Raw genomic sequence first — 16,014 nt, 5'->3', positions numbered from 1 at the left:
AGTTCATTCAAGATTTATATTTAATCATATGGATGCGAGATAATCCTTGCAATAATTTCATTTTCTAGCTGAGAAGAAATTTAGGTTTTATTCTCCATAAGATAAGAAAGTCTGTTTAAAGATAGAAACGATCCTCTTCTTTCATGAAGATGAGCATGTTTTTTCAGCCTATTTAATGCTTTAGGTGACTCAGATGCTTAAAAGATACAATTTCTGCCTGTTGAGGAGGTGGCCGAAGGATCGTAGAAGGAGAGAATTCTGCAGTACATTTTAATTTCTGCAGTAAACCAGGAAGACCTTCATAAATTCTGCAACATCTTAGTGGATAAAGAAAAAAATGTGGAAAAACAGTAATTTGGCTTCAAACCACAAAATTGTTATTGTTTTTTAATAACTCATTAAGGCACCAAATGGGTTTTGTACTTTTTGATAAATTGCATTTCTGTCTTTTGTACTAGCTTATGTCATTAGTATTCAGACTCATTATCTCCTGGAACTTTTCCTTACTTTCCACTTATTACTGCTCCTCTGAGTGTAATGGAGCTGTTTGGGCTGAGCAGGGTCCCAAGCTCATTTGGTGCTAACGCATTATTTGTGGGCACAACTTCACCATCAATTACTCGGCAGAGACAGAAATTGCAGAGCCAGGACTTCAGACTCCCTTGTGCTTAAATCCATCAGGATGAACAGATTGTAAACTGCCCATTGCAAATATGATATGCAGCAATTTAGCATCATGTTAATACTTCATAACCTCCTTCCCTTACATTTATATAGCTTTTTCCTCCTGAAGCTTTCTGAAATTGCTTCTCTGGTCATTATACCACACCAAGCAGTTCAGATTTAATAGCAATAGTTGTGAACATTAGCTTCTGAATGATTTGAGGCCATATGGAATTTTTTATATTTAGTTGGATAAGCCTGAAGCATTTGTTTCTATTGTTTGTTACCATCTTACAAAAATATCAGAGAAAAATATGACTTTCTTGATTTGGGGCTTTGAGGCTTTATTGCTTATCTGTGGTAATAACTTAAAGCTTTTCAGAAATGGATTTTTTAATACAGTCTATAAAATAAACCTCTCACAATTTGTTTCTGGTTGGATTTTTTTCTTCTTACTATAAAACAGCAACTTACAGATGAAGAGACATGCCTATCTCAAATCACTGCAGAATTGCTAAGGCCATTTTAGTCAGTGTTTAAATGCTTCAGATGATGGCACTATCTATCACTCTTCCCCTTCAGTCATCCAGAGATCTTGTTGATAGGGACAGCCCTGCTCCTTGTGACCCCAATTTAATTTCCTTTCTCCTACAATTTAATTCCATTATTCTCACTGCCTATAACCTTCCACTTTTCTTTTCCTTGGATGGCTAAACTGTGACTTACTATTGTATCACCTGCAGTTATCCCACAGCTCTCCAAGTGTTTGGTTTTACTACTCTGGAAGGTTCCATCTTTCAAGCTACCTTTGCAAAACATCAAGAACAAGTAAACTTAAGAGGCTTTTGGAAGATTTTAATCTCTGTTGAGTAGAGCTTACCTTGTCTTGCAAGTACGATCCAAACTATAGGGAAGAGTGGGAGAATGGGGAGACATTGGTAAGAATGGTAAGAAAAAAATGTGATCCTGAGGTAATTCAGGTTGAAAGGGACCTCGGGCAGTCTCTGGACCAACCTCGTTACACTAGAGGAGGAAGGAAGGGGCTAAAAAGCAAAAGTTTAGTGTCTTCCCATTTTCTGCTGAGACCCTCTGGGTTTCTCTCCTCTCATGTTCTCTTAACCCCTTGTTTTCACCTCTGGCTTTTTCAAAACTGAACAGGAGGAGAGGAAGGATGTCCTGGTGCAGCTTCTCAAGCACGAGATGATAGGCAGGAGGGAAGAACCTCTGAAGGAAACATGAAGGTGGAGAGGAGTGGGGTGAATAAAACTGGTGGGGAAGGGAGAACTGAAAATGTGCAGAAATGTGCAAAATGGGCATGGGGCAGAACTGGTAAGGGAACTGGAGGAAAGGCCCAGACTGGCTCAAATACCAGCATCGTGTAAATTGTGGATACAGCACCTGAAACACGCAAGGGCAGGACGAATGGGGCTGCAGTTTTACAAGTCTAGTAAATGGCCTGAGAGGCTTCTGAAGGTGTTTAAAAGTTATTTGAATTTTAATTTGTTCTAGCTTTCATTTAAGTGACACTGTCAGGCTCCAGAACTGGTACCTTTTGTTGACTGCCTTTCAGCCTCAACCCTGTAGCACGGAAGAGAAATAGCACATGTTTGTTTGAGTAATGTCTTCACACCTTCCTCTTTACAGCAGCAGTGAATTCAGTTCACTAAAAGAATTACGATTAGTCCTTGCTGCAGTTTTTTTTTAGACTCCTTTTGCACATATTGTGTTGCGTAAGAAATACACTTTCGCTCCTTGGGTAAAATGTTTGAAAGGCAGAATGCAGAGCTAGTGCTCTGCTCCAAGTCTGTCAGAGCACCTCCTCAGAAGACTGCAAAGGCAAGCTGTGCAAAGGAGACCAAAGTGGGGAGACTAGTAAGGAGTTCTTAGCAGATGTGTGCTCTGGGTCTTTTAGGGTGCAGGCACTAAAGGGAGAATAAGCACTGAGATCCAGAGTGATCAAATTAGCCATCTTTCCTCTAAGCCCTTCCTCTTTGAACGTTCTTATCTTCGACTTCCTTCCTTCAAGTTCATGCAGATTTTCATTTTACCTCAGAGGTGCTGTTACTCCAGTTCTGCTGGAACTAATCAGATGTCATCTCCTGTTTATTCTGAACAATGCTGAAAAATACTTTTAGGGAACCTTTTCTCTAATTCAACCTTGAAAATTGTTCCTATTTTGAAAGCACATCCTTTTTTTTTTCTGCTTTCAAAATAATTTTCCCTCTTCCATCTTTCTAATGCAGCTCAATTTTTGACATTTTGTTTTCAATTTTTTAATTCTAAAACTGCACACCATTGTCAGTATTATGAATGTTGAGGCAAGAGTCAGAGCATGGAAAATGTACAGGTCACACACTAAAAGCAGCTGGCTATGTCCTCATATTCTCAGCAACAAAGGTTGACCCAAGACAGAAAAAAAAAAGCATTTAAAGTCCAGAGGGCTTTCCAGTCAGACTGTGAGAATTTCAAAGTAGGTCACACTGGCTGATGGTATCACGTTAAGCCTTGCTTCGAGATGGTTTTAAAAAGAACTCAGGAAAGTCCTTTTCCACTCTTTACATTCTTTTGAGACTAACAGAAAGGACAGGGCTGTCATTTGAAATAGAAGTGGAATGTCTCAAAGATAATCCTGTGAGCTGGGTGACTGCTTGTATGATAAAACCACTTCTGTGCCTCAGAAAAAAGGTGAAAATCTGTATTTGTCACTCAAAATACTGTGGCATTTCAGACTCATTAAAGTTGTTATGAATCCTGACTGGTGGCTGACACTGGAAATATCATGAAAAAGCATCTCAAATTATAATGATTGTGATTTTGTATTATATGATTGAGGCACATTTTAGAGGAAGATATTAAGAGCTTCAGTGGATGATCTAAGCAGCATGAAAAAAGTAGACAAGATAGTTCTTTTGTTTATCTGTCTCAAGCAATGGATGCTGGAGCGTAGGAGCAAATCATGGGGAAGAGATGTTTACACATGAATAGACTAGAATAGACTACACCCTAAAAAGCAGCAAACAACTTACAGCTCACTTTGTTTTGTTTGCCTTAAAAACAAAATATCAAATACCTTTAATATAAAAATATAGCAAATGACTTGTCTAATAGTTTACTTCTAGCTCATCCTTCAGTGATGACCTGTAATAGAGGATCACCTGCAGGGCTGTAGGTGTGCAGCAGTGTTTTATGCTTCATCTTGATAAATTTCTCAACTTGGTGAGTGCAGAAGCCTGCCTCCTTTGTCTCTGCATAAAAAGATGTGCTCAAAAGGGAATGGAATGCCACGAAAACCAGACCTGCTCAAGAGAACAGGTAAATTTCACAGTCTACGTTATTTTTTAAATAGGTACTTAAAACCTAGGGGTTTGACAGGTGCCAAGGCACACTCAGGGTACTGACCTGGAAAAGGTGGTGATGAAAGAAAGAACACTCTCCCTTAATAGTTTAAGGCAACATCTGTTTTTGTCAGGCGCTCAGTAAAACCATGCTTATCATTCCAAAGGTAAATCACAAAATCAGAATGTGAAAGACTTCACTGAGTACATCCTCCCATCACATTATTCTTCAAAACATTCTTTTTTTAGTATACTGTCTCAGTTCAGCATCTCAAGCGATTTATTTGACTGCTGGAAAAATACAAACCAACGTAAACAAAAAATTCTGGTTACATCCACATAGTACTTTTCTACTGAAATATTATTTACCTAACATTGATTTAAAGATACAGTATTCAGTTGATTCAGATGATTGTGTCTAGGATCAGATGGGAGTATCCTTATGCTCCTATTCTGTCCTATTTCACACACCAAATCACAGAACGGTTGGGGTTGGAAGGGACCTCTGGAGATTTTTCTCATCCAAACCCCTGCCAGAGTAGCTTCACGTAAAGCAGGATGGACAGGAACACACCCAGGCGGGTTTTGAATATATCCAGAGAAGGAGACTTCACAACCTCTGGGCAGCCTGTTCCAGTGCTGTTCCCTTCCTACACTGTATGGATGTAAATACTTTCAGTCCACATGTTATTTTTTATAGCTTCTTTTACTTTAGGGTAAGATACTTTATTCAATACCCACATAATTTAAGCAAGACTGTGAAAAGCACTCTTTGTCTTGAGAATGCCCCTCAACAATTTCAAACATTATCCCCTGAGGCTTCTAATACTATATTGTTCAGCCTCTGCTAAAAGGCACCACTATGAGACAACACGTTCTTCTGACAGGTTTAACACTACATATTCTGCACTGCATTTCAGAGAAAAAAAAAAAAAAAGATCCATACAAAAAATTTACTAAAATCATTTATGTCTAAAAACATTAACTCAGCACAGGAACAATATGAAACAGCTATTTCTGTGTTCTATGACTCATTTGGCAGTAATAGGACAGTTACAGATACCTGATGCAGAGCTCTACTCCAATGCTGGCAGAAAGGCTTTTTGATGAAAAATAAAGGTGAAATTAAAGTAAAAACAAATCCAGGATGTAACGATTGGTAGGTGAAAACACTAGACTTTTCTTGACAGTCTTTGAAAAATAAACGAGCTTTTAACCAGGTATTATATTCTGCTTGCCAGCACAGAACATCAGAAAAAAATGCTTTAAACAAACAGGCCTTTTTTACAAGCTACTGAATACTTTCACTGGTGTCCTGGTCTTTAAAACTGCAAACTGCTCACAATCAAGCGTATGGAGCGAGTACCTGGTCCCCAGTAATCCACACTGAGGAGCTGTTCTTCTGGGTCGAAGCGTGTATACAAGAACAACCCCATATCAAGTAAGTACGAGTGCATGTCTCTTCCAGCAGCCAGACAGGACTACTAGAGAAGAGTACCTTTATTCCACCCAAAGTGCAGAAGCCAGAGGAGCACAGTGTTTGAGTCTGCTTACCAGTTGCATTTTCCTGTATTCCTCTCTTTCCCATGTTGAGGTAACGTGAGCTGTTCAATACGGCATAAATACCAATGAATGTCAAGCTTTGCTTGCCTTTTCAGCTGCCACGGGGCTTTCTTATTTTTGTTCATGTTGCTGTATGGGGTTTTTTTATACATTCTGTGCAAGTGGATTTGCAGACTGTGCTGCTTCTACTTACCCAGAAAGATATCTCAAATCTGTTAAATTACAGGGTGGCAGAAAATAGATTTTGCGTAATAAACCTTATTTCAGAGATAGTGAAAATTTCATCTCTAAATAACAAAAGATGGCAAAGTCACACCACGTGTGACAGCAGAATAGGGACCACAATAGTGTAAGACACAGACAGACCTTTCTGTCCTCTCGTATTTGGACTCAAAAAAGTTACCATGTACAAAGCAGATACATGATTTCTCTTTCCTAACAAAAATAGTATTTTTCATGCTCTATTTCATTATTTTTATGATGTATGAACTATGCTTCTATGATTAAACATATTCAAATGTTAACTACAATTAAAAAGCATTTCAATACAATTCATGGGTGTATCGAGAGAAAAAAATGCAAAATAGCTGAAACAAACGTAATAAACAATGAAAATCCAGGAGAACTGGTTACATGAAATATTGGAAGGTTCTTCCCATCTACGAGGTAAACTAGCTTAAATAAACTCTGAGCTTCACAGCTCAGGATTTTGAGCTACGGATATGGAAAAATTATCCTGGTTGCTAGTGTTATTCTGAAACGTCATTCTTGTTGCTCGGTTATGCTCTGTCTAGCTACTGCCTCAGAGAAAAGGCAATTGCTCTGACAGATGATCTTCCCACCCAAAGCAATTCTCTTATAACTTCTTTTCACAACTTCCTTTCTATGCCCAAAACCTCCTGTTTCTGAATTGTCAGTATCGGTAACTCCATTTCATAAAAAGGTTCATAATGTTTAAAGCCCAAATTAAACCCCACAGTGCTAAGCTGGTAACACATCTGAGAGGAGATTATTTTGGGGGTGTTTCAATTGCCAAATGAAAGGGAAATTTTCTATTGCTTGAGTATTAAAAAGATTACTTTGGCCTGGAATATTGTTCAGCTTTTGGAATTAAGAAATAGACATAAATGAATGTAAAATTATGGGTCAGCAAATATAGAGCTTTACCCATACTCAACTGGCTCAGAAAATTTCTTTTCAGTATAATTCTGCATGCATATCCTCCATAATTTTAATTTAGTAAAGTTAATGCCTATTACTGTACAACTCTTTCAACACAACGTGTTATGTTAAGTGGTACAGATTATTATGATGTTATTATTTGCTACTGTAAAAAGTATTTAACAAGCATAACACTATGATAATTTGTTCCTGTTGCCTAAAGTTAAATACCGAAACCAACTTTTGAAGTATACATTTTTTAACTGACAGTTAGGGTGAAATGGTCATTCAGGCTGAAATGTTTTAAAAAACTTTACATTCTCATTTGCTTCACACACCGTCTACAACTGAAAGGGTCAACATTTAGAATCTGTATTTAAGTCAATGCTAGTGTCAACAAACTTTAGTTTAAATTAATGCAAAGCATATACTCTAATGGAAAAGAAATTACTCACTTTACTAACTACTTCTAAAGTCTGAAAGTCTGAAAGTGTTTCAAAATGTTGTTCAATATTGTATGTGCAAAACCGCGTTTAGTGTCTTCAGAGGACTCTAAGTAGCCAGACGTCTCTCATACCATCTCTTCCATCTGCAGACATTAAAGACATTAGGTCTGTGGTTTCTGTTAAGCCCTATGGTGACAACTGCTGGGAAACTGTCACTCTTGTGCTTTCAAACAACTGGTCTGGATATGTGAAATTTGCAGAACTGGAAGCAATAGCTGGAAAGCATCCTGAATATAAGTAGTACTGTTGCAACCCTAATGGGGAGAGAAAACATGGTTCATCAGTACAGCTGTCATGGATTTCAGGAATTACATTGTACTTTTAAAATAAACTATTTTTTTTTTAAACCTCTGCATAATTCTATATTAGCATATGTGTTCACACAAGATTTTAGAATCTGTAGATAACAAAAATGACAAATTATAACAGTTTACAGCTAACAGGGATAGCCTGAATCACTATATAGAAATCTGATTTCCCCTCGGTTTGAACTCTTGGACAGTTTTGTTTGTAATGTGAGTGGAATAAAATGCCGCAGTGTTCAGAAGTAGATTTGACTTTTTAAATACAAACCAGCTAGTCTTTCCATCTACAGAACTAATTTTGAATTTGCTGTAGGTGGAAGAAGTGTCACTGAAATTAACAGCTTTTAACATGTACTACTATTTTTGGAATTTCTAATACTGAACAGTAAAGCAGCTTGTAATTCTCCATGAACCTAGGCTGTACTAATACGTATTTGTATACAAATATGGGATTTAAGAAGTACGAAACATTGTAATACACAATTCTGGGCATTCCCAGATTTTGCAATTCCTGAAGCACAGAAAGATACATCAGCTGCAACAGCAAATTTGCCCTATAACAAAAGGGACCGTATAGTAATCTTTACTACAGTTCTGTTCAACTTGCCATGATTTTCCTTAAATGTATTGTTAATTCAGTGCAAAATTGCTTCTTGTAAAACAATCTTTTCCTCATTTTTAAGGGAACGCAACTATTAGATACAGAACGACAATCTGTAGTTGCTACTGTATGTTTATTTACGTTTAAAGGGAAGTGCAATTGCATTAACAGAGTTAAAAGAATTCGTACTGCAGATAGTACACATTCCAGTACTTTATGAGCATATTACTCCCTCTTGACCTCCGCTCTTCTCAGTAAAACTGAGGCACATTTTACTCACTGTGCTTTTCTGATGAAAAATAGCTGATGGTGTCTAACAGAAGAGGTCACTCATAGATAACAGTGTCCAATAAAAGAAATCACTCATGAACATTTTGGTGGTCTAACACGTGGTTATCCATTTGCTGACCAAGCCTGCTGCTAGACTGTGAATCTCTGTAGAAACCTAAATGCCCACGGATAGGAAGCACTGTAGCATGCCTGCAACTCAAATTTTAAAGAACAGAATAGTCTGAAACTATCTATGTATCAGAAATACGTTGCAATATTTGAAGCAGGTAAAGGAACAGTAAGAACAGACTTATCCCAGGCAACTTGTGAATAGGTTAGGAAAGGGTTTAACAGCACATTGTGAATTGTCTTCTGTGCTCTGACCTATACAGCAGCAGAATTTAAGAGCTGGCCAGTCTCACTACAAGTCATACAGTTCTTAAGACTCCTCAGTAAATGCAATATTACTACTATAGTATTTGTGGGAGAGGCTGAACACAAAACCAAGAGGTTTATGAGGTGGCACTGAACAGCCAGAATGATATTGTCATTACTTTTTATATAGTTCTTTCTTCAGACATAAATGTGACTTGTTTCATTTCAAAATCATTTTACTAGAACATTTACTAATGTGAAAAAAGGGAAGGTTTACCTCTAATAGCACACTGTCAATGATGGGGTTAAGAGCTTCTGCCTTCATACTGCTCTGTAAACCAGAAAATAGAATGAAATGCCAGGACAAGAAATACATTAAACAGAAATATATTGGCATCTGAGAAGTGGCTTTATGAATTCTATAAAGGTCTTCCTTCACCCTGATTCTTATTCAGACTGTTTTTCACAGTGTTGCTGATAACTGTGTCTACATTTTATACACCTTCAGTAGAGCCTACATATTTCTATCACTGAGTACAATGAACTAAGACAGGCCCAGGGTTTTACGTTTTCATCAATTTTCAAATTGCCTGGTTTCCTATGGATCTGAGATTTATGTGATGACATTGTCTGTCCATCTGTCTGTCAGTGCCCTTTTCATTCCTCCAAAATTTCTGAACCCCTTGCTCATTTTCAAGGAAATGAGAAGGAAAAATACGGGTCAGAAGGAAAATAAAGTTTCACAAACATCTGTAGTTAGGAAGAAATGAAAGGCCCAGATGAGCTCCCCTACAGAAGGAAAAACAGGTGAAACTCACATCCCCAAACTGGAGGTGGTATATGTTGAGCCGGACAATGCAGGCTGGCTGGTAAACATAGCTCAGCGTGCATAGCATTTTTCTCAACCCCAGATAGGAATAAAGATGGCTACAATGAGTAGTTGAGTAGTGACACTACCAGAGGCTAGAAAACCAAGATTCGCCTGTTATTCTGCTTTTCACAATGGCAAAGTTCTTTCCTTTTTTTATTCTCACTGTTCTTTGCACTGTCTTTTTTAGAATGACAGTAACCTCCAGCAAGAGTTGCTTTCTTTCAATAACAAAGGGTGGACTTTATTAGAACAAAGGAAACACAATACTGATTAATTCAACTACGGATTTCCACTTACAATCTTGTAGCTTTCATATTACAGACTTAAAGAAACATGGAAGACCTTATTTTTAGTTTGGAGAAAGACGGCAGAACAAAGGTTAGAGAAAATATGAGCAATTTTACTGTCAGTTACTAGAAAATCCATTAGGAAGTGCACTGCTTAGTTGATTGTCAATAAAATGAAACAGATAGAGAGCAGTATCAATTAAATACTATTGATTGTATGAGTCAATAAGTTAAAAGTTTTGAAGAAATCTTGCGTAGCAAGCAAAGCTGTTATTTCTTACTTCTATGTTACTGCTCACTCGGCAATATCACCAACATTATAGACTATGTGTACAGCCAGCACTACAACTAATGTCTGAATTATACAGGTATAACTACAGGGATGGCATTATGTTTGAAAAAACACAGTATTTTCTGTTCTAAGCCACTTCTCAGTTTCCCATGAGTTAATGCACTTTGCAGGATACTGGGATGTGTTTTTGACCAGGGGGCTGTTGGTGGGTTGAGGAGGAAGCTGAACTACCGGGACATGCAGGAAGATGTAGATTTTCTACACTCCTGTGTGACAGGTGCTCCTCACTTTCCTGTTGATCATGGTAAGTGAAAGGCCCACATCTTCCTCCAAAAGCTTACAGGGATGGGACAGCACACAAAGATCCCCAGACTGCCCCACTAAAACTCTTTTCTAGAGAGTATTTTGGCAGTGGGAAGTGTATTTGTGCTCAGTTTCTTACATGTCCACACAAATGTCCACAAAAGCAATCTGATCCTAAAAACTGAGTTGGTAAGAACAAAACCTAGTGCAATGTTTATGAAAGCTTTAGTTTCCAATTTTCTGAGTTGGGCCAGCCTAATATTTCATGTGCAATTAATTTTTATGTGTCTGTGCATGTATTTATTGCAAGTGTCACACAGAGATATGCTAAAATACAATCCCAAAATGCAAAATAAGCAGTTTCTCCCAGAATAATGGGAAGGAATGTAAATTATTCAGAATAAAAGCAACCCAATAAATCATGTTCTCTACAAATAACTCTGAAAAAACTTGCTCAGAGATGTGCTGGAAGAGCTTATGGGAGAACTGGGAAAATTTCCTTTGATGTTCATTCATGCTTTCATGGAGTAATCAGGAGACCCAGAGTTCATTCTTCTCTGACGTTCACAGAATAATTTCACTAACAGCACAATTTTTGCCTCTGGATCCTGCTAGAATACTCAGATAACAGTCATCTTTGAAACATCTTGAAGGGCAGGATAATATTTCTAGCAAAGATGTTCACAGACAAATGGATGTTCCTAAATGGAATATCTTGAGATATAAGATAGAGTGATTTTTTTCTAAGATGGACGACCAAAAAGATTTTCTATTCTCTTAAACCTTTTGCAAACACAGTGGCCTGAGGCCAGGGGATTTAGCAAAGGCTAAGAAGATAGCTTGTGAAACCATCTTAATGTACTGGAAGTGCTATCTCTTAATGATTTTTACACAAATGCATTCAAAAGGGATAGGCTGAGTAGGAGAACAAAATATCACCAAGTTATGGGACTTCAAATGTGGGGCCTTTTCAATACAAGAAGATAAGAAGTGCTGAGTGGTGGTCAGGAAAAATGGGAAATGGTGTCTAGAAAGGGAGATTTTAGAAGGCAAGTGACACATTGCAGTCTATCAAGGCTCATAAACTGCCTCTGCAACAGGGAACCTACTGTAAAAATGTCCTATGTTCTTGATCTGAGGAAAGAAGTGCCCTCTTCACTAGTACCTCATGTAAGCCACCAGACCCGGGTAATAACTTCTGTTTTAAGAAGTGAACTATGTTAAAAAAAGCCCAAATGCTACAGGAAATGTTGTTATCTTACCCCAGCTGCCGTTAAAGAATCGGAAAACTTCTTTGATAAACATGAAACTTCATTGCACATGGCACTTGTTAAACTGGTTTAAAAAAAAAAAAGAGAGACAAATATAAAAATACATCCTTGGCCTGTCCATGGATAAAAACCCCATGACTATGCCAGGCACAAACTTCGTCTTAAAAGCTAAGAATGTTCTTGAGGCAATTTTGCTTCTAGTAATTTTTAAAATATTTTTGGGCAAACTTCTTTTATGATATAGTTTTTATATTCCTCCACTGAAAAATCCATTGTTGACTTGTTCATCCCCCTGTACTTGGCACTGGTTGAGACCCCACCTCGAGTACTGTGTTCAGTTTTGGGCCTCTTGTTACAAGAAGAACATTGAGGTGTCCAGAGAAGGGCTACAAAGCTGGTGAGGGGTCTGAAGGACAAGTCTTATGAGGAACAACTGAAGGAACTGGGGTTGTTTAGCCTGGAGAAGAAGAGGCTGAGGGAAGACCTCATCACTCTCTACAACTACCTGAAAGGAGGTTGTAGATAGGTTGGGCCTGACCTCTTCTCCCTGGTGACAAGTGATAGGACGAGAGGAAATGGGTTCAAGTTATGTCAGGGGAGGTTTAGATTGGATATTAGGAAACATTTTTTCACTGAAAGAGTTATTAAACATTGGAATAGGCTGCCCAGGGAGGTGGTGGATTCGCCATCCCTGGAGGTGTTTAAAAAAAATGTGGTACTTGGGGACACAGTTTAGAAGTGGTTTTGTCAGGGTAGGTTAATGGTTGGACTTGATGATCTTAAAGGTCCCTTCCAATCTCAGCAATTCTATGATTCTATGATTCTATGACTACAGCAGCAAAATGATGTCATGTTGACTCAACACTAGTCTTTTTTGATAGAGCAATGTTTCAATGTTTTAAATTCTAAACTTCTAGTTTAACTACTGTTTTTCTGATGACTGCAGCAACACAACTCCTAATAATGCTGTTGGAAAGAATTCAAACTTTAATGACAACAGTGAGAAGCTTCTTATTTAAAAAACAAAACATCTACAATACTGAAAGAGGAAGTACCGTTGTGGTTAAAATACAAGACAACAAGGAGATCTAGTTCTATTCCTAGATCTTTTGCTGTTTTGTTAAACTTTCACAAGTGCATCATATAGAACCTCATCCTGTAAGGTGCACCATACCTTAGCTCTAATTTTGAGAAATACTTGTTCAAGTACTATGTTTTAGACTGACACGTTCCTATGGACTTTGCTATTGTTACTAGCATTCTTAAAGATAAACACTTGCTTTAATAGTTTACTTACTTAGGACTCAGGTGCTTACAACGTCTTAATGTCAAAACCCACTGAAATCAGTAGAATCTATTATTACAGAAAGCTTGAGATCTGAATTTTGAGTCCCACTAGATCAACTGGCTTCTTGAATTTATGTATGTTTTGTCACAGTTTACTACAAAGTTGCTGACAAATGTGGTCTTATTGTTTAGAACTACAGATTGATTTTTGTATATATTTGACAGATAAACACTAGATAAGGAAACTACCAGCAGATAATAAGACTGCACTATGCACTCTAAAAGCAAATTCTGTATATGCTAGCACAGTACCTCTTGCAGAGGGAACAGGAAATACAACCCAAAATTAGCATGTACATTCACTTGCTGGAGCAGAAACAACTTTCAGCCTGTGAACAGGTCATGTTTTTGTAAACATGCATACGTTAGCCATGTCAAAAAATGACAGGTAGCCTGTGTAACTTAATTACATGAGAAAATATAGCACCAGGACCCTTAAAGCCAATCCTGTCTGCTGATCCATGAACTTACTGTGTCTTCAAGTGCCAAAAGCTGAACAGAATTTCATGAGTTTTAAGCAAATGTCCTTCATGTTCCTATATGAAAAACATAATACTCACTTTGTCAGTACTTTTGCTTGATCTTGAGCTGTTTTTTCTACTTCCTGCCCATGCAGAATTAATTCTGCTACTTTATGAAGCTGTTCAATACAACGAGCAGTTACCTCAGCCAGACTTTCAATGGACAGCATGTAGATTTCCTTAAATTAAAAACAGGGAAAAATATCACCAATAATAACACCGATAAATATACATATAGATATATACATATAAAAGAATATGAAACATAGGAGCCCTCTCCCCTTGCAATGGGAAATACCACCACATACACAGTGACGTAATATCAGCCATAAAGCCATCCTCACAAACAATACTGGACAATGAAATATCCACACATTATAAATACACACCTTATACTCATCCTTGACAACTAGCAAGAACAAGCCTACCATTTATTTGGATGGGAATTAAGTCACCCTCTCATATTTTCTAACACAGCACTTTTAAACCTAGTCCTAAGAAATGCAAAGATCCCTTCACTCTGGAATAAGTCATAATTACTTTCATATGGAGCCAAAAGTATTGAGTCTCAGATGAATCTCCAGAGTAGAAATGGATAATTCTCCCAGTAAAAAAAGTGGGTTCTACCAGCAACGATAAAAAATTCTACCTAGTACTCTGGCATTACAGCTTTCACAGAATCACAGAATGGTCAGGGTTGGAAAGGACCTCTGGAGATCATCTAGTCCAACCCCCCTGCCCGAGCAGGGTCACCTACAGCAGGTTGCACAGAACGGCATCCAGGCAGGTTCTGAATGTCTCCAGAGTGGGAGACAATCTCTCTGGGGAGCCTGTTCCAGTGCTCTGCCACCCTCAGAGTAAAGAAGTCCCTCCTCATGTTTAGATGGAACTTCCTATGCTCAAGTTTGTGCCCATTACCTCTTGTTCTATCACTGGGAACCACTGAAAAAAGACTGTTCCCATCCCCCTGGCACCGTCCCTTTAAGTATTTATAAGCATTGATAAGATCCCCCCTCAGTCGTCTTTTCTCTGGCTGATGCCAGCTGGAAGTCTGCAATCACATAAAAATCTGTAATATATACAGTATAACTGTTTCCTTCTTCGGACCTTTTTCGCAAGGAAACATGACAAATAATTTCTTTGTTAGAATTCATTCAAAAATCTTGGCAAAGATACTAACCATATTTAATATTGCTATAACTTGGCGTAAAATATTCAACCACAATTAACGTTAACAACAAGAGGGGTTGTCTAAACAGACACAATACTTTTAGCCTTAAGTGCTATCTTTCATAATGAGAATTAGCACTCGTGAATTGCTGAAACAAAATTTCTGTTTTGTCTGTTTGTGATTTAAACTGTTTAAGAGTTTAAATGAAGCTTTTTTTCCATGTATTGTCACTAGGAGAAAGAGATGCCAAGGAATGTTGAGATATGACTTTCAATGTGCTATCAACATTATACCACAGAATCCCTCAGCTCACTACATGTTGTGTATATGCATGCATACACAAAAAACATAGATATAAAAAAATAAAAACAATGCGATAGGCAGAGGACCTGTTACTTTGATACTTACTTATGGGAACAGACTAAGAGTAAAAATATTTATGTAAGTTAGTATCCTATTCGGTCTACAGTGAGTAGCTATATATTAACATTTCTTAATAGCTCCATGAATTTAAAAAACAAGGAAAACATATAAAACCAACACACAAGGATAAAGAAGTAATCTTGTCAAACAAAGTATGACAATTTGCTTAATGAAAATTATCCTCCAAAAGCTATTTTACCTCCACAGTTTTGTTTTTATTTACTTCTGTTTTATCACTGTCAATTTTATCTTCTTTTTCAGTCTTTTCTTCACCAGGTTCTTCAGATTTTTCTTTTAGCTTCTCTTCTATGTCTACTGGGGTGGAAAGACTGGCTTCTTCAAGCCATTCATGAGCTTTTTTCCTAGCCTGCCAAACAAAGAACAACCCCAAAGTTCAGTTCAAATAGAGAACATCAAATGATGTTCCTGCACATTAATTAACAAGTCCTTTGTACATTCCAAGTTTAGACATATCAAGCCTCTGGGTGGCATTTAGTTAAGTATACATTTAAGAAAATGTAAAGATAAGCATTTCTGACGGCATAAAGATGGATCAGCCAGGCATAACTCCTCTACAAGTATGACATTCCCATACAACACATAAAGCTGGCATTAATACCAAATTTAGTAACATTTCAGCTTGATGAGGTATCTTCCAAAGAAATTTACATGAAAATAATTTTCCCAAATGAAAAAAATAAGAAAGTGGTATTAAAAAAAGAAAAAAAAAAATGGAGAGGTAAGAGAGA

General features: G+C 37.5%; 1 protein-coding gene across 1 annotated transcript in view; it reads right to left on the bottom strand.

Annotated features, from left to right (window-relative positions):
* Window positions 1–7,167: 7,167 nt before the first annotated feature.
* The window catches only part of FAM114A1 (family with sequence similarity 114 member A1), a gene marked incomplete at its 5' end in the record, with an annotated part of 32,601 nt that continues 23,754 nt past the window's right edge, over window positions 7,168–16,014 (bottom strand). The window contains 5 exons of the mRNA XM_082482496.1: window positions 7,168–7,482; window positions 9,057–9,110; window positions 11,795–11,867; window positions 13,711–13,850; window positions 15,465–15,632. Of these exons, the coding sequence (XP_082338622.1) occupies window positions 7,381–7,482; window positions 9,057–9,110; window positions 11,795–11,867; window positions 13,711–13,850; window positions 15,465–15,632 (537 nt within the window). The 3' untranslated portion in view covers window positions 7,168–7,380. The remainder of the gene's footprint in view (window positions 7,483–9,056; window positions 9,111–11,794; window positions 11,868–13,710; window positions 13,851–15,464; window positions 15,633–16,014) is intronic.

This window comes from Vanellus vanellus, assembly GCF_965231255.1.
Source record: "Vanellus vanellus genome assembly, chromosome: 4".
Taxonomy (NCBI): Eukaryota; Metazoa; Chordata; class Aves; order Charadriiformes; family Charadriidae; genus Vanellus; species Vanellus vanellus.
Note: the sequence above shows the minus strand (reverse complement) of the source record. Positions and strands in the feature narration are given on the sequence as shown.